The sequence below is a fragment of the Corvus hawaiiensis genome, chromosome 1, assembly GCF_020740725.1.
Source record: "Corvus hawaiiensis isolate bCorHaw1 chromosome 1, bCorHaw1.pri.cur, whole genome shotgun sequence".
Lineage (NCBI taxonomy): Eukaryota > Metazoa > Chordata > Aves > Passeriformes > Corvidae > Corvus > Corvus hawaiiensis.
Window position 1 is genome coordinate 84,529,343 of NC_063213.1, and position 20,222 is coordinate 84,549,564.

Sequence of the window (20,222 nt, forward strand, 5' to 3'; positions counted from 1 at the left end):
TGGAGCAAGTGATGCTCCTGAAGGAACTGCAGCCTGTGGAGACCCTACAACTGAGCAGGATGGAATTGTGAAAGGAAGGAGCAGCAGAGAGAAATGTCTCTGTACCAACCACTCTCCAGCCCTACTTGTAGTGCCTGATGGTAGGTAGAGGACTCTGGAGCAGAGGAGTGAAGGGGAATTTGGGATAGGGAGGAGTAATAGTGTGGCTTTAATGTTTGTTTTTGTTTCTTACTACACTAATCTCTTCTAATTGGCAATAAATTAAATCAATTATCTCCAAGTTGAGTCTGCTTTTGCTATGAAAGTAATTGGTCAGTGATCTCCCTGCCTTATCTCAAGCCATGAACTTTCTCATCCTATTTTCCTGCCCCATCTTTCTGAGTAAGGCAGAGTGTGTGAGCAGCTGGGTGGTGTCTGACCTGTAGCTAACTCACCATATTTCATCTGTCACAGTCAGACAGGCACAAAAAATTCTTGGGTTTTTTGGTGCATTCTTAGAAGAGAGATATTTGGTGATTTTAAACTGTGTAATTGTGTGCAGGTACATGTACACACAAGCAAATCCACATTTACTACATGCCTTCTATAAGGGTTTACAAAATCTTTAGAAAAAAAGGTGTGAAAAAACCCCAAATAAACCCAAACCAATTCAGCCTTAGGATGATAAAGCCTGATTTCTGTTAACACTGTCACTGTTGTGTGAAAACTCAGATATTGATACCAGTTTCTTTGGAACTTTAGACTTTTTCTTCTACAAAGAAAATGTTTACAGTTATGGATCAGATAGTTCAACAAATATGCTACCAAAATACGACATAGGGTGTCACTGTGGTTAAAGCTGCAAAACAATACTTGGATTTTGACACAAAGGAAGAAATCTTAGGGAGAGAACAAGGGAAAGAAAAACCTACTGCTTCTTTTGTTAGCTGCTTCTCACCCATCACCTTAAGAACTACATCCATGCACATGAAGGAGAGACAACACTACATCAACTATGGTCATAACTTTCTGAAATCTTGTTAGCAGCACAGCTTCTGTATTAGAGCAGCTGAACTCACAAAGACATGGCCATAACTAACTCTCCTGTTCAAGTTACCTAGGTTAGAACATGACAACTGGCAACTCATCAGAAATGCAATGACAGGTCTCCATTTCTGGGAACTATTTACAGTATTTATGTGACATGGGCAAGAAGTCATAGAAAATAGGTGTTAAATGTTGTTCAAGTGGCACAACTGTACAACTCTGACTTGGGATATTGCTTAGCCACCCTTTAAATGCAGAAAAATGTATTTGTATTCCTCCTAAGTAACACTATAAATAAAAGCCCCAGGAGAATGTATGTGGCAGCACTTCTTTATACCATTCCATCAGCACATCTTTTTCCTACAGGAAAAGGCTGGCTTTTCATTGAAGGATTTGTTTTTTAATTTGCTTATTCAAGAGCAGTGCTCTGACTACGTCATTTTACTCTCAATCTGCTGTCAATAAAAAAACAGCAGTCAACCATAACATTACATGAGAACTAATTTTTGCTGTTAAGTAATAGCAATACCTCTAAGATCTCACTCTAATGATTAAAAATATTTAAGAATATCATTGCATTATATTTCAGTTTAATTCCTGAGCAGTGGCAGCATCCCTACCTATTGGAAAGATAACTGAAATGCACATTAATTATATTTTCTTAAAAGCATGTCCTGGCTAATTACAAGCTTCACAGGAGCAGAGAGAGAGAGAAATTATAAAAACCTACTTCCTCTATTTCTTTCTTTAACTATCTTGTTGTAGTGTTTTACTGCACACTGAAGTAATTGTCTTTCCCACGTGCTTTCTTTACAAAAGATCTTTCAGTTTTCTCTATGGGAGCTTACACAAGGACAGAGAAGGAGAAGTGGGGATGCCACATTCAGATTGCATTCACTTTCTTACAACTCCGGAAACTCCTTATCCCTATTATAGATGGAGTTCTATGTTGGATCTTTTTAAAAATAACTGAGAGGGGGACATGCTGAAATGCTGAAAGGTTTGCCCAAATATTGAATTACATTCTCAAATTCAGCATAACATTACATACACTAATAGGTATTATAATAACACCTGGACCACTCAGTGCCAAAACTGGAAATTTACTATAACATTTCATATTTCAAAATAGTTGTTATGGTGAAATAAATTTCTTTAAACTCCAAAAATTGTCTTATACAATACTTAAACAAATACACAGTCCCACAAATTAAAGCATTCATAAGATGAGTCATCTTCTGTAAGCACAACAGCAAAAATTTTTGAAAAGGCAATTTATCAAACAATAATGAAAACCTCTCAGATGCTCCAGCTTCATATGAGAAAGAGAATATTAGTGTCGATACAGACAACCACTGCATTGGCATTTTCTGCTTTTCAGATAAATGAGGACATTTTACAGAAAATCACCATGGACAAAACAATGTCCGCAGAAGCCTGAGCATGCAAATCCTTTTTCCTTTAACTGGTATTCTGCAAAGGCAGAGTGACTTGGCAAAATCAGAACATGTTATTTCAAAGAAACCATCAACTAATGGATTAGATTTCCTTGAATACCTACCAAAAGCTGTCCAGCGAAACAGATAAACAAAATGAAGGAAAGCAGGAGAAACGCAGCCCCAAATGAAATTCCAAGAATAGACGTTCTAGAAGAAAAGGAAAAGGGGTATTCATTTCTTTGTTGCACATTTGTCACATGACAGTTCTTTGTCTATAATACTGATGATATGAAAAATTACTAGGTGCAAGTTGCAACTTCCAAAGATCAACACCATGGAAAACCAATTCCAATCTTTACCAGAACAGCAGGCATTTCCCCAGCCATTTTCTCAATTCAGGATTGCTTGAATGGGTATTACCTCTGACTTTCCAAAGCTATTACCACGAGAAGCTAATAATTTCCACACATATAATGACAGAGCACATTAACAGCAGCAATGTTTTGTTTTAATTTTAGGAAGCCTGTATGAAAGAAGATCCTTATTGCTTTATGTTGTTGATTTTGTAATAATATAAGAGTGTAATAGATATACAAAATGAACTTGCTGGTGGTGTACATTCACCCCTAAAAGGCAGAAAACAGCACAGGTCAGTGATGTCCATTTTCAGTGTCTCACAGCAGAACCTGCACTATCTGTGATGCTGATCTTCCTTACTCACTGTTCCAGTTCATCCTTTTCTTGCGTGTTATAAATAGGAACATCTAGCCAGACGCAGCATCCCTGGATACTCAGTGAACAGGGCTACAGTAATAACCTGTGAATTCCTTCATTCATTCCTTCATTCATTCTGCAAAGGCGGAAATCTCTCTACAGGAATACCACAGTAGAGCATAACTGCTCCATCAGGCACCATGCGAGAGCTTCTTATCGCATCTGCCTAGGGAAAGATGCAGTGGAACCAAATTATGTTTAATGAATGCCAAGAGAATACCAGAAGCTCTGGATCAACTGAGTTGTTTAAGCATGGGAACTAGATGCAGTCATGAAGTCTCTCACCTGAGTACCTGCTTTCAGGTTTAACTCCAGATTTGACACTTTTACAAAATAAAAAAACATCTCTCAACTCCTCTGAGCATCAGCAAACATCTTACTTTATCAGACATTATATGCCAGAAATGCTAGGAAACGTTTTGCTCTGTTTTAACAACAGAGTTGTATAAAATATTTTCAGGAAAGAAAAACAAAGCATTAATGTCACCAACCAATCTGATGCCATTAAAAGCATTTTGGAGAGTAATTGATGATCTTCCCTGCCAATCATTCAGGGAACTTCTTATATGTTAAGTATTAGTCATCAAATTTTGGGCTGATGTGCACAGCTGATGAAAAACAAACAACTGGCAATTCACAACTTATATTAATCATGAAACAATATTTCTTTTAAAAGTCATTTGAAGAAAATTATTACTTATGAATACATGTTGTCCAAGAATTTCTCATCAAGACTGAAACAGTAAGCTGTACATCAGAGTATTAAAACTAGTCTCTACTCTTAGGAATTGAAAATCCTGTAAGCAACAGAAGAGATAAAGAAAAGGAAAAAAAGGAAAAAAACAGCTAGAAAACATGAACTAAAGCCAGTTAGAAAAGAAACAGGTTTATTTTTTATATATGCATAAACACTTCCAATCATGTATGTCCCTCATCAACATTCAAGGAACCATTCCTACATTTCAAACTATAGCTATTCCTTCTCTGATATGAAGAATACAAAAAAGGAGCCTTAAAAAATGACTCAATACAAGAATAGCCTTATCAGTCAAGTTTGGAGTGCATCCTTTTAGAAGAAGAAATGAGGATGTTTGTGAGAGAAACTGGAGAGCAAGGGAAATAAAATTAACATGGCATAAAGAGAGCTTATGCAAAGAGTACTTAATCTCCTGGGCAACAGGCTAGAACAAAAGGTCTTTGTAGCTGTTTCACATAATCAGTGATGCTATTGAGGGGGCACAAGAATTACACAGCAAGGTGAACAGGACAAAGAGAAAAGGACTGAGGGTAATAAAAGTGCTATCTTAAAATCCAGATTTGAATGGTGAAAACACAGATAAAGAAAAACATACTATTTTTGCTCCCCACACCCCATTCTTTCCTGGGAACAGCAGAACTTCTGTTTCAGTTAGGCTAAGACAAAATAGTTTCATGCTGCTCCTAGAAGGAAAGAAGTGGGCTGAAAATGCTATAAAGAGAAGCAAAATGCTAAAAATTAAGTGCCACCATAAACAAGTCTCATTTGAGGCAATGACCATAGGAAAGACACAACATGATTTATTTTTTGTCACTGGAACATTACAAAAACAGTGCAGGTCTTTACAGTAAACTAACCTTGCTTTTACTGTGTAGAGTTATCAAATGCATTGCATTGACAGATTTGGGCAAAATATTTAGTCAGAGGAGCACCTGAAATTGCATAAGCCAGGTAAGTTTTTGCCTGTCTCTTCTATGCTTCAAGGAATGACCTCATTCTGCTCTCTGCTACAGTGCCCCACCAGAAACCCAGACAGGACAATCCCTGACCATAACCTACAGAGGGACAGTTTAAAAGTGAGGAAACAATATGAGAAATTCTCAAGCTTCAGGTAATTCCATGTCAAAATAAGATATGATCTTAGCTAAACTTGCATATTTTGGTTTCATTAGGAAGTATCTCTTTTGAACAATTTATTTTTATCAGTGGTACAAGATTAGAAAAAAATATATATATATCTTGTTGGTAACAATTTAACTGAAAACCAGAAATTTACTTATGAAGATATTGAAAAATGCAGAAAAGAATGTGTTTTTTTCTATAATTTTGTAATTTTTAGGAAAATATGTGACTTATGGCACATATCCTTTAATGGGATGTAGAGAATTTCCTTAGCTTGTCAGGTAATTGATATCCATTTTCTGAACTACAGGACTGCAAACTCTCTTGAGCTGATAAAATCACAGTGAAGACACTGCAAATGACAATTACACAAGCCAATACTGAATTCAGACTTTTTTGGTACCTAATAGTAGCTATTTATTTCTTAAAGTAGTTGATGCTTTCACTAAGCCATCAAAGGATTCAAGAGCTATGGAAGTTTCAATGTTAAAGCAATATCAGTTCAGTTTTATAACTCTCCTTGAGTTGTTTGTTGGTTTTTTGTTTTGGGGGTTTTTTTGTTTGTTTGTTTGTTTTTGAATACAGCAGAAAAATAGCAACGATGGTTTTCTTTTATTTATTCCATCTTATATCTTACATGACTGCTTTTGGACAAACTTTTTAAGTACTACCTTTCCTATGAAGAAATTCAATTGTGCCTGATTGAAAATATTATGATAAGGCCTCCTAACCACGACTGTTAGTTTGGCATGACTCAGGACAAAAGGACACAGTTTCTTGAACACAACAGCCTCAGAGAGTGAAGACTTGGGAAGAATCTTAAATGTAGCCCCTAATAAATCCCTTACTTGAGTGCTACAAGAAGTATCTCATGTTCAGTAGAAATATACTTTCATCAATTCACCAGTTTGCATTTCAAAGAACCAACACGACCAATTCCATGTTAGTACCAATTCTGTTTGCTTAAATAAAGAGTGTAGTGAATTACTAGAGATATGTCTCTCACTTGGTAAACCAAGAATTCTAGAGAGCCACTGCAGGCCTGTTCCAAGGAAATGTAATGATAAAGATTTGCTTTCATTTTAATGCCAATGAAGACCTATTCCTCATCATACATTTCACTCCAAGATATTGTTTTCTTGATTAAATTTATAATTACCACTTTGTGTAAAGCTTATTATTAAAACACATCACTTTACTGACCCCAAGAAAATTAAAACATAAATAAATTATTTCAGCCTTGAAAAAAAAGTCTTATGATCTTGAAGATATTACTTAGGACTTGCAACTCGCTGGATGTTACTCATCATCAAATATCTCCAAATCTACTTTTAAGTAGCAGGCTGTCTGCCCGCACAGAAATCAATGATATTACAGTACTGCAAAACCAGATTAATGGAATAGTGAATCAATAAAACCCAGTGACAGATTTAGTTCATCTCCCTGTCTTCATTAGATCACCATTTTAAAATCCTGTAGAACTTTTGGAAGAAAACAAAAAGGTTAGATAGAATTTTAGTAGGAAATAACATTTGCAGTATTGGAGTATGTTTGATTTAAGCTACCTTTGTGATGACTACATACACTGGTGATTTTTAAACTTTTTTATTGTTGTTGCTGTTGCTGTTTTTTTAATTTGCAATGCTCCCAATTTTCCAGAAAAGATGCAGGTACCTGTATAATACCTTGCCTTTCTGTCTTCCATTTTTGCATCTATTAAAATAACCCACAGACCACTTGAAGCTGAATACCTCTCACGTTGGTAACACCTGATTTTACACTTTTGCTTTTACAATTTAATATGCAGCCCAATGAAAGGATCATAAGACACTTAACATTTTGGTAATGAAAATGATAAAGCATTTATCAGTGTCTTTTTCTCTGATGTTAGAAATACCAGAAATACCAGTAAGTTGGAGGACATTTTCCTTAGCTGAATACAGCTCCCTAGAGTTTGCTGATATTCTGATATATTTTAGTGAGCTAAACAATTGGTGTAAGTGACATAAGGATAGAGCAAAATGAGCATCTGACTACACGTAAGATAAATGATAAATCTAGATTAATTTTCACGACTGAAATCAAAACCAAAAAAAAGATTCAAAAATCATACTGCTGGCCAGGAGTAGTTGGATCCACCTTTGGCTTTCGGGATGTGGCAAAACATGAATTTCCCTGAATTAATTCCTTTACTTATCAAAATACAGTATGAGCTTGTAAAATAAAATTTTCCACGTGTCTTAATTTTCGTATTTTTAATAATGCCTGAAGTGTGCAGGATACTGCTGAATGCTTGGAAGAGTGTCCCTTGGTTTGTGTCTCCGTTTAGAAATTAGCTGGGAAACTGCTTCTGTAACACCTGAATGGAGGTCCATAAAAATTTATCCATGTTCTAAGTCTGCAGTATGGAAAGTCCATTTATAATGTACTAACAGTTCCTTCTGGATTTGAATTAATATGTGAATAAATGCTACAGAACAAGACCAATTGCTCAACTGTGGTTATAAAGAATAATCCTGAGAGTACTCTACAGGAGAAAGGACTGTGAGTTAAGAAAAACCCTATGACAGGGAATATGAAGTGTTAGCTTTAGAAACGATTGCTATAAAACAAATTTCCACTGTGTAAACAATCAACAGGAAAATTTAATTTTAAGAAGTGTAATAAAACATCCTTTATTGGAACAGTCTTCTGGTTTTCAGCCTTTCTAGAATATATGCAAATATAAATCATCTCATAATAGATAAATTCTGGTAAAAAGCATTATTCCAGAAATGTATTTTAATATTCTAAAATTAATTTTATAAATATACACTTCATGATTATTAATGCTCTGTTTTCATGCTTAGTATAGCAGTATTATCTTAGTGATATGTTAAATACATTTATTTATCACAGTTCCAACTCTGCAATCCATTTTGTTCCACTCCCATGTCCAACTGTCACACTTATTTTTAAATGCAAAGATAAAAACTAAAAGGAATGAAGAATTTATACTAATGTTTGGCATAACACCATTGACAGTGTTTAAAATCAGAAACAAGCCTAACTTTGAAAATCAGCTGAAATACACAGTCTTTTCTGTTCAATTTAATTTCCATGAACTGACATCTGTAAACTAACAATTCTAAAATTTTTTTACTTATATTTCTTTCTTGTAATATTTTTTACACTAATGAGCAAATATACATAGGAATGAATACACATTAAATAGGACTTACTTTGGCAATACCAGAATCTGTACAACAAAAATGCAGAAGAATATGAGGCAGGCACAAGTTACATAATACTTGAATGCAGGCAGAGTAGTTGCTCGATACTGGAAGAAAATAAAAGCAAACATTAAAAACATAATCGCCAAAGCAGATGAAATACAACCCAGCTGAATTTCCAGCTTGAAGATGCACATAGGTATAGGCAGTTTTTAGCAACAGTACATTTCCTGTTCTTCAGTGACTTCACATCCACTCACATAGGGCTTGGGATTATCAGACATAGTATTAACCCTTTTGCTTATTGAAGAACAGCCACGTCAAATGGTTTTGCCTTGTTCCCCCAGAGAGCAGACTATCCCAAATTCATCAGAATATGCCTAATTAACAGAAAAATCCCCCTCCCAAAAAAAAAAAAAAAAAAAAAAAAAAAAAAAAAAAAAAAAAAAAAAAAAGAAACCCCGAAACCCCACCAAAAAAAGTTAAAGCATATGTTAAAATTTTTTTAGGAATGGCCAACCATTCTTCACAGATTCCAAAATTCTTTGTGATTAATTCCTCAAACTGATTTTCAATTATTGATAAATACTGAATGGGCTGAAACAATTATAAAAAAAATGTAACATTAATTTAGACAGGAAATTTCTGAGCACAAAAAGTAGCCGAGCGTAAGTGTGCTACAGAGCATAGCTAGCAACCACACTGATATTTACTGAACCTACATTATTACTTCAGTTAAAATATTTCATGTTTTTGTTAAAAGGCCTCATATGTCCACTGTTACTACTAAACACTTGATAATCTTAGGAGACAGTCGATTTGATCTGTTTTGTCATGAGAAAAATCTATTTATTCCTAATTAGTCTGTCTAGAGACATGAGAATTAAGCAATGACATATTTATCGGAGTTGCTCTGCTATTTGAGATAGATATATCTAGGTTGAAACCAATTAAATACTCAAAGGCAAATGATCTAAGTAGCTATTAAAGTTACTTAGCCTATCCTAGTTTGGCTTTTTTTTTTTTAAGGATAAAAGTTCAAGATTTAATTACTAAAAAAAAATACAGCAAAGACTATTCACAAAGTGCTTGAGATGCAAACTTCAGAAAATGGAAAGTGCATGAGCTGTGCCTTCCAACTGCAAGCAGACAGCTGTGTCTGCGTGCTTAATGCCAAGCTCTGCCTATGAAGCCAGTGCACCAAACTTTACATGAATTTGTAGAAACTCACTTTGGCAACACAACAGCTTTTTTCACTTTTGAATTGTATGACAAATTAAAAGCAATTCTTATCACTTATCTAACTAAATTATAAGGCACAAATATATCTTTGCTTGATGAGTACTTTTGCAGCAAGTTCTGCTCTTCCACCTGTCAAATATGTTTGTGGCCCTGTTCAACAATTTTGGATCTTGAGCTGCAATTAAAATTTCACAGAATTCCAATCCACTTTTAAATTTGTCTCAGTGTTTCATACTTCTCGAGACATTTCCTAATGAAGAGAGGCAACTCACTCCTTAGGTTAAGCAATTATTTTGCTTTATTATCTTTCTGTACTTTCAGGTCCCACAGGGCCATAAAAGCTTCTTTTTAAATCAAATGCAGACTTCTTACTAAGTTCTTTAAAGTGAAAACTGGACTGGTGAGTCATTAAAAGGTGGCGAAGAAAGATATTAAAAAGCTGGATCCAAAAATAACAATTAGCTCTTTGCTGTTCCACAGCATTCTACATCAAGATATTAGACTTCTACAGGGAGCATTGACTCAGCCAAATAACTTAGCTCCCAAATTTTCTCCCAAGTCATTCTCCAAAGTACACATACGACGTTTTTTTCTCAAGTTCTCTTTCGGAATTCATTGGTTAGTAACACCCACATTAAAATCTTAATGTGCTACCAGACACAGCTTTGATCCAGTCAGTGAACCACCAAACACGAAGGATGAAACCACACCAGGTCTTGCTTCTTCTCTCTTATGAAGTCTTCAAAACAGGCTCAAGGAGCCTTGAAACCTTTTCCAGCCAAATGCATTGCCAAGCAACACATACCTCTGTCAGCTGGCCATAACAACTATTCTGCTGAGCTGGGAAAGAATCTGAAAATCATTTCAGCTGCTTTGAACTGAAAGACATCTACAAAAATAATTAAGTATGTATTTGACCACCACATGGGATGCAGAGGATACTTGCTGGACACTGTGAGCACAGTACAGGAATACTTCCTCTAGCCCCTTCTCAGAATAAATTCACGAATTTATACAGCCAGTTGTGGTCCAACCTTCCTCTTACTTCCCTGAAGGACAGCATAGCTGTTCACCCATCAACTGCCCTATGCTAATGAGAAAGCAGAAAGAAGGAGCTTCCCAGTCTTCCTGATGAAGCTGTGTCAGTATGAAGAAATACACTTGAGGTCCACAGGGCCATAAAACAATGCAAAGGCCTGACTTATTGAACTTACTGAAAAGAACTTACTTCTTTTTCCAGAGTCTTATTATAAAAAAGAAGTGATATCCTTTGAATGTCTTCAGATTTAAGCCACTGCCTAGAAGAGAGAAGGAACATTATCACTGACACAGGAATAAAGTAGTCCTGTCCTTTTATATTACTGAAATGCAGCAAAATAAGAAAATCAGCTGGGATAAAGCAAGTTCATGTGTATTGCAGTGTATATGGTGAATTTCATTTACAGTAAAAGTGGAGACTACAAATGCCCTCTCCTTTTTGACTCTTTCTGCTAAAGTACACTTTAAAAAAAGCTCAGATGAACAATTGTTTTTCTGTTGATCATTCCTAAGGAGAATCAAGGGAGAGATTTATATGATGTAATTCTAACAGTGATATTCCACTCATGTCCAAAATACTGTAGTATATCCAGCAGACAGAAGTGAACCTGAGACAAAACCAGTCCTTCAACAAGGTACCTTTAGGAAGGGCACTGTTACAATATGCAGGAGTGGTGGGTAGGTAAGTTAAACTTCACAAACTTCCTATTGCAAACAAAAATGTAACAAACATTATTAAAAGCAGTGGAGGGATTTTGTCTTTGAACTGTATGGGTCTCTTGACCACAGCCCTGTACTACAGAGGTAGATTTTGATCTTTTTGCTGATTATAAAACCTTCTTCCCTGCTATGAGAAATAGCATAAATATTTGCATTGAAATGACAAATCTATTTTAAACTAAGTGAATCTTGACAAAAGCTTGACATAGCTTTTACAATATGAAAGACTACATTTATTTTAATGGACGCTCTTCAATGGAAATAATAATAAATAATATCTTTAATGGAAAAGATATAGAATATTTTAATGTCAAGAGAGTTTGGCTGCTTGTACCTCAAGGGCGCAGCGCAAATTTGAAAACAAAATATTAATTAAGCAGACTAGTTCTATGGACATGCAGTATTTGAGCTTGAACAATAGTAGCAGGGCCTGAGATATTTTTTCCAACATTTCCAGCAATAACTTTAAATTAGGCTCTAAACTAGTAGTGTAGCTAATGCCTTCTAAATAAAAGGGAATGTCTCAACTGACAGTCTGTAATGCAAATAAGTAGCAGCAGTGAACCACAGTGGAACATATCCTAAATTAAAGTCCTGGAGAACAAGAGTGGACAGAGTGGAGTATAAGCTATTAGCTTTAATTTGTGAAATAGAAAATATTTGTTTCCTTGCCTGGGAGATTGTCCCTCTTCCTGTGCAATCAGCTGCATTAAAAAAGGGTCTGTAAACATAGTCAGTTCTTGGAATGCTTAATTCAGAAATATATTTCCCAGTTTGCTCTGCAATGGTTCCCATCTATGTCTGATCATAGTTAGGATTCTGAGGAGAAAGGGAACTGGAAGGCTGGTGTACATATAGCACTATTTTGTTTGGGTTCAGCTGTAATCTACTGGAGAAAACACTCAGCTTGCAGAACATTTTTGGTAAACTGTGAAAATGAAAATGCAAATCTTTTTCCATTTAGTTACAAAAATTAAACAAGAAGTAACCCTCTTCCCCAAATAGGTAACTAATTTCCTGTTTTTTCTTATGGCATCTGACAGGGGAATTGATTTAATTACCATCAGCACACTGCTAAAAAGTTCTGTCTGCAGATCTACTCCCAAGGGCCTAATCTGGTTACACACTTGATGGCATGTGAAGTCAATAGTGCCATTTCGAGCACGTGCTGCCTCATACTCCGCATTACAAGCTCACGTTGTCAGAAGCTATCAGTTCTTCTTTAAAGTTCAGAAAAAAGCTATGCTGGTTTTAGGTAGCAGGTGCTGAGAGGTCTGAGATGAGGGAAAGAGTACAAGACAAACAAATGGAAGTGGAGACTGAGTACAAAAGAGGGAGCACAAAGTCACGTACCTCTGGCAGAGACATAAGGGCTAAAAATTTCTACCTTCAGCCTCACCCCCTGATGAGTCTGAGAATTGCCAGAGTATTTGCAAGTATCTGAGGACATGTCTCCTGGGAAGCTAGGTACCAAAGTTTGGCTTAAATTCTTTTGCAATTCCAGGAACAACTCAGACAGACATCTGAATTCTGCCTGTATCCACAGAGGTGTGTGGTTTCATAGGGCTTGTACTGCTTGCCAATGGACAGCGAGGAATTATGCACAGAACACAGCAGCCACCGTGACTTAAAGGAAAAAAGAGCAAAGGGAGCGTGTCCTTTCAACATAGCAACCTGCTCACCAAAGACCAACTGGCTTTACTTTAGCCCCCTCTGTAGGTACATATTTAGCTAGCAGATCGCTATCCCTCCATCTCATGCCCTACACCAAGGCTTGGGATGGCATAGCTAGGGCTGCTCATCCCCAGCCTGTGCAGGACAGGCCCTTTGAGCCAGCAGTGCTTTGTTCAAGATACAGGGAAAAGAAACACATGGGAAAGTGTGATGTTACACCCTACTGGCTAAGGCAGAGAAGCTCTTTGTTCCTCACTCACTCTCACAATAATATTTTTTAACTTTTCTTCATTCAGTCACAGACCTATTTGCCATACAATCCAAACTTTGCACTTAAAAACATTTAGAAATGCCAGTTTTCTCATAGATTTTCTTAAAAGTTTGCTCCTTGATTCACAAAAGCAAAAGCTTTAGTTTCATAACCACTCATTTGCTCTAGCTGATAATGTTATTTTCATTTTACAGATGAAGAGTTGAGGCACAAAAATGTGCACAATAATAAAGAAAACAAAAATGTGATTAGTTTTGTGTCCTAAATATAGGAAATGCTTTATTTAATTGTTCTGTGTGCTTAGCCTTCACAGAGTTAAAATATTATTGAATTACCTGGACGTTTGAGGAATCAACACTTTTGACAACTTATTCCTGAGAATTAATCAGTTGAATCATAGCTTTTAAGAGATTCATTCAGCTAATCAATACAGAGCTAGGTAGAGAATCTAGTTTAGGAAGGTGACATTCTGCCTTTCTGATACATAAGATAATTCATCTTTCTGCAATTTCCCATGTAATTCAAAAAATGCACCGAAACTTTTTCAAAAACCTTTTTTATCCCTAAGTTTCTCTGAATTCTAGGTAATAATTAGATAAGACAGGGTTTCTGTGGGATAAAACAACATACAGTATGGTCACACCAGTATTTTAATGCGCTTATACAGATGCTTTACTTTTGACATCAAAACATCATTTTTAAAATCCATTTATCAGAGCAAGCGTACCTAAAGACACGTAAAAACTGACAAAAACTGACTTTATATATCTGTTTTAGTGAAGTCCAGTATAATCAAAAGGCTTTGCCTATCACACGACCTACCCTATTTCACTGTATTCTTTCTATGACCTGTAACTATCAACACTTTTCTAAAATTACTGAAAAACATTTTCCTAAATCCAGGTACCATTTAATAGGACTAAAAGGTGAACAAAACCCAAAATGTGACATATGAACATTAAATAATTAGGTGTAATACTCAGGTAATTAAGATTCTGAGTAACAGAAGCAGCGGGGGAAACATGTAATTAATCACAATTATTGTCCACATTTTTGAAGGGCAATTCCCTTGTTTCATCAGAGAAATATAAGAAGCTTCAACACTTATTTTGGACTGGTATTGATTTCTTTCTCAGCCTTATCTATTCACAGATAAGGAAACAGAAAACATAATACTGCCTCCAGCTCTTCCTAGGACACAGAAAAAAAAAATACATGGCAGGTTGTCTCACCCAGCAATTCCAACATGCTATCAAGATTAGCCTTCTCTAAGAAATCAACCAATTGAGAGACATTAAACTGTGGTTTTAGGGAAAGTTTCTAATTCTGAGGAATTGTTTCTGTGACAATTGGGAAGCATCAATTTTCACATAATTCTGACTCCCGAGCCAGTTATTTCTTGTGTCTTACTTCTCTGCCCTCAGGTAAGATAAATCTGTAGTGCTACAGCCTTGATTCTACAGACACAAACAGTTACAGAGCAAACTCCCTTTGCCAGAAGATCAAGACAAGTCAATGCCTCTGTCACACCATGATTCACAGGCACTGTCTTATCTCATATAGTAGAAAATGTTACTTTACAGCCTATCTTCAAAATGTGCAGGGCCAGTATTAGTGACACCTTTACTGGTTTCAGACTTGGTGTGCCTGTGGCAGCAAAAAATACTAAACAGTGCCCTCTGTTGCAGATTTATGTCAAAGTTGGCATGGTCAGAGAGAACAAAGGATAAAGCCCTACTTTTGGGCATTGATTCCATCAATGGCTTGGATCATCCTCTCATTCAGCTCCTCCTCAAACCTTCTTTTCTGGGATTTTGTTCTGAAACGACAAATATGGGAAGTTACTTCAAAAACAACAGCTGTCATAAACTTTTGAGTTTATCACAAATTTTTAACATTTATACTGCAATAGCAACTATAGGCATCAGGCACAATGACCCTTGTAAGAAGCTGTTAAAAACCACCGTAAGCTACAGTCTCACACACAAACACACACACTCACAAATCTAGAGCTTAGCTCTTAGGGAGCACTTAAATAAAACACAAGAAAATATCTCATAAAAAACCAAGACAGCTCAAGAAATTCTGGTCTAAGGGAAGTCTTCCACAGTGTTATAAATTCATGAAAAAGAATGGGAATATGCTCAAATTCATAAAGCATTCCTGTTTCTTGCAGTTATTTTTTAAAAACCTTGTCAAAATTGTATGATGAGCACACAATGTATTAGTGCACTGGTCATAACAGGTATTCTCTACCAAAATCCTGCTAACTCTTCTTTTCTTGGAAATACTTTATTTTTTTTAGTAAGACAACTGAGCACTGTCTGAAATTAGTTTCAGGCATACATCATGTTTCTCTATTTATGAGCCTTGTAACTCATCTGCAATAAAAAAAGCTTCTTTACTTTTGCCTGGACTCAGCATGAACCCAACAGAGGATCATCAGAATGGGATTATCGTTGCTAACATAAATTGCTGCAAACATTATCAATCCTTTCAGTAGTTGTGCTTTCCTTCAGGATGACTTATCTCCAATATTGACAGATGATGTCTGTATTTGAAAACTTAAATCCAATGTTAACTTAAAACCAATGTTTTTTAAGAAGTCATCAGTCAGGTCTGAAATTTGACTCTTTGCTCACCAAGATATTCTTAAGCTACAAATTGAACCCTGTCAAAGGTAACATGGATTTTCCTCAACATCAAGATTTTGGGTTATTTCCCCAAAACTGATAACCTGTTGCAGGTTTCAAATTAATACAGAAATTGTATTAGTGTACTTACAGGAACTTTCAAAACCTCAACTGATTTCATGCCTACTCAATGCTATTGAATTTAGGTAAAAAAGTGCTTATAACTTGTTTTTCACAAGAAATCAATCACAGAAACAATCTACCTAGACAGATGAGGAGACATTGTCCAACCCCAGTTAATCCTCTTGGCAGATCCTCAACAATGTAAGACTGTCATGTAATGCATAAGAGCTGACACTTAACAGAAGCCTGCAGTCAGGCTTCAAACCCTACATTTTCATATTCTAATAAAATACTGATTTTCAAAGTGCTTATGATCATTTCAGCTCTCTCATGTGAGAATGATTAACTAGGTTATCTAGAATCCTATTTACATGTCTGTCTCACTACGGACATTAGACGCCAGCAACGGAAGAAATTCCTTCCATAATATGGTATCAAGACACATTTTTGTACCTTCTGAATCTATTCTGGAGCGGAGTTTAGAAACACAAAAGCAAGACCACAATCTTCAAGAACTGCATTATTTCCAAATGCCACAGTCCAATGATCTTTCACTGCCTGACCGAAATTCTTTGGACATACTGTCCAAATGTAAATGTGCAGTTTTAGAATTAGACTCTTTTTATTAATAGCATGCATGTTCAGTCAAAACTTGTTCATCTTCTGGAACTTAGCAATATTTTAGGTAATTGCATAGTAACCAGAGACAATAAAAACACAAATTTTTAAGAGGTTCATTCAAATGACTTTACAGTATTTATGATATCATTATCTGGCCCTAGTCATTGAGGTACCAAGCAGGAGCATGAAAATTTAAAGCTACTGTGATCTTGTAAACATTTTGTGTAGCAGGAGCACTAGAAAAGACCGCAAAACACCTTTTGAATATCTATTACTGCAAACATATAAAAGACTTTAAAATAATAAACACAACAACAAAATGAAATTTAAAAAAATAAACACAGCAACACAAATACAAAGCAATTAAACAAATATACAAAATGTCTCTTTTGGTACACATTATTATCTGTTGTAAGAAAAATTAACAGCCCTTTCCATCTTCCCTTTTCTTACCCCTCTCTGGCATGCCTCCCAATTTTCCTTATATAATTTTCTTCCCACTAGTAGAGTACATGGTTTGTAGTAGGTCACCAACATACCAATTCAGAATAAAGCTATTTGTTATCAGGAAGTGAATTTTCAATTCATAAGCAACATGTTTGCCAAATCTGTTTCCATAGTCCTTCTTTATATAAGAGGTATCAGCACTTACATAAAAAAAACAGTCTGCATGAGAAATGGCCCTCACTATTTGACAGCATACCAATGTATATTTATTTATATGGACTTTCTATGAATAACTGGTTTTTTTAAGATTGATTTACCTCTCTCTGCAACGCTGAAAATGATATTGCCCCATGGGAACATCCTAAAAAACAAACAAACAAACAAAAAGACCCCTATTAATTACAATAGACCTTAGTAATATTAAGTAGCTTTTAAAATAGTGTTGAAAACAGGGTCAAGTAAGGAGAAAAGTTTCCAGTGTAAATACTTTTAGCATTCAATTAAATCTGTCTAAAAGAAAAATCCAGCCAAAAGTGGAAGATGGAGTGACCTGGAATAAAACTCATCTGTCAGTATAAACACAGGATGAATTAATACAACAATCTGAATCCAAGAGTGTTTTGCTTTACAACAAAGACTTCAATGCCACCACTGTTTGGATGTAGCCCAAACTCTTGCCATCTTCAGCAAAAACCAGTCTTAAGTGTTTTTGAAAAAAACAGACCTCAGTGGCCAAATACAGACAATGGTCATTGTTTTCTAATTAATAGCAACAGCAGCCATCACAGCCACATTTATTTTGTGATTAATAGTGATGACTGGGTACTTCCTGTAATGAACCTGTCACAGTCCACATTCTGATGCACTATGTTTATTGAACAAGAATATGTCTCATCTATACAGGAACAAAACTGAATGCTAATGTTCTATCAGAATTCACCTCTATGCATTCACTTTTCAGAAGTAGAAGATAATGGAATGTATAAGACGTAGATTGACAGCATCTTACTGACAGCAGTAAAACAGTGTTAGTAAAATTAAAAAGAAATTTGTTCAGTGTAAAAGATGCAACATTGCACTATAGTACTCTAAAACTCAGGCCTCCAACCACAGCTAATGACTTGTAGGTGCACCTTCAAAAGGTAGATGTTACAATGAGTATGGATTTGGTTCCTGGATTACTTTGAATAAAGTCCACTCCAAGTAGCACAGGGATTATTCTAACTTCACAGCCTTCGCTCCAGGTTTGGCCATGCTCCAAATGGAGAATGTAGCTAAACAGTCAATAAATCTCCAGGAATTTCTCTGTATTAAAGGATTTCCTTCCTAAAGGTGTTGCATTCTGCCTTTATGGTCAAAATATCTTTCCACAAGATGAACAGCAGCCATTGTACATGCTGTGACTTGGGGGTGTCTGAGCTCAGAGTATCAAATATGTATTTTAGGAGGTATGCTAATTTACATTCCAATGTAAAAGCTTCCAGCAACTTCACTGGGTTTATGCCCTGTACAACTGCATGTATCTTCTTCTACCAGAAATAACCAGGTATTTAGCAGTGAGCAGCTTTTTCCTTTCAAATATTGCTATATTGTACAAAATGACATAAGTAGGCCCCTACTGTTGTGCTTATCTTGCCGTTTTCAGTGGTCATGCTGTCCCTGTGATGCAAGTGTGCAAATGGCTTGGCTGCACCCCAGGATTCCAGGTACCGGGTCATGCGGACAGAAGCTCTCATTTTGGCTCCATCGAGAGTATGCCGAGGCCGAATGTGGTGCTGCGGGCTTCGCTTCTCTCCCTGGTTGACAGAGGACAAAAGGTGATATCAGCCTTTGTGTTCATGACCTTTTGAACCAGCAGTGCATCATCTGGCGCCACAGATCTCCATGTTTAGGGACGTATAAACGGAGAGGTGCTAAGAACCCGCAATTCTTAATGATATTGCTGGGAAATATCAGAGACTTATTTCTGAAGAGCGGGAAACATTTGCACTGCAAACATTATATATTTGTAGGCAACAATAATAGCTCTGATCAATATCTTCTTGTAGTGAATTATTCAATAAAGAGATTAGTGGTCCTGCTCAAAATCAAGTATGACTGGCCACAAAATAAAAGTACTACTAACCTTAGGATTGATTACAAAGTAAGTCTTAACATTATGCTCTTTCAGATATGGGTCCCTCACATCTCCATCCCCATCTTCCACTTTGTAAGCTCCATTCAAATGGGCCAAGGTGACTGAGGTGATGTGAACACGGCTGAAATTATATTTTAAAAGAATGACAAAGTCACAAATACTGATCAAAAGCAAAATTTGAACCTGATCAACATTTTTTACTTGCTTTCGCATACAACGTTTTTATGCTGATCACTTTATTCCAGATTTTAGAAGCTGTGGTGGCCTGTGGGCCTGTGGTACAAGGGACAAAGAGAGTCCACTGGTGAGACAGTCCCTAGTACCAAAGGTTCCTCCCTAGGTTAGGGTGACAGAAAAGGCTTCCCCCAGGATGCTCTGTCCTGCTATGTTAATGTACCCCAGTTCTGCTTCCCTGGCTGGCCCATTGGCCTCCCAACTCCTTATTACTTTACATGTCCCTGCCCTAGAAGGTTCTCCACTCCCTGTTCCCCCCATTGGCCCTTGCCCCATTGCCACTCCCTCAGAGTTTCCCATTGGCTCCCATAGCCTAGCCTTGCCTGTGTACTGCCCCTGTGCCCACAGACCATTGGTCCCTGATGCTCCCTCCGCTCCCATATATAAACCTGGACCCTCCACTGTTCTTTGTCTTCATCCCTGGAACCCTTCATGCGTGTGGCTGCAATAAGTCTCTCCTGTGGAACCCCATACGAAGACCCTTCCTGCATCTTTGCTGTCGACCCATTTTATGGAGCTATCCATGTGTGTGTGCGCGTGTACGCGAGTGTGAGTGTGTGGTGGTCCTGCCAAGCGGCTTCGCCTTGGACACGCTTTCAGAAGGTCGTGGCTCCTCACCATCCAGCACCGCAAACCTGGAGCACGATAAGAAGTTCTAATGGGCATAAATCTAAAAGTTTCCATCCACAAAAAAAAAAAGCTCCTTAAATCACAGGAAATACTGAGTGCCCCAGTTTTGTTTTTTTTTTTCC

The 20,222-nt window shown here is 36.6% G+C and overlaps 1 protein-coding gene across 2 annotated transcripts in view; it reads right to left on the bottom strand.

The window, feature by feature from the left end:
• ADCY2 (adenylate cyclase 2) overlaps window positions 1-20,222 on the bottom strand; it is a 205,883-nt gene that overhangs the window by 43,186 nt on the left and 142,475 nt on the right. For both annotated transcript variants that reach the window (XM_048312183.1, XM_048312174.1), the window contains exons 9-15: window positions 19,225-19,357; window positions 18,719-18,895; window positions 17,417-17,460; window positions 15,014-15,094; window positions 10,801-10,870; window positions 8,340-8,437; window positions 2,588-2,672 (exon numbers count right to left, since the gene is read on the bottom strand). In XM_048312183.1, the coding sequence (XP_048168140.1) occupies window positions 2,588-2,672; window positions 8,340-8,437; window positions 10,801-10,870; window positions 15,014-15,094; window positions 17,417-17,460; window positions 18,719-18,895; window positions 19,225-19,357 (688 nt within the window). The remainder of the gene's footprint in view (window positions 1-2,587; window positions 2,673-8,339; window positions 8,438-10,800; window positions 10,871-15,013; window positions 15,095-17,416; window positions 17,461-18,718; window positions 18,896-19,224; window positions 19,358-20,222) is intronic.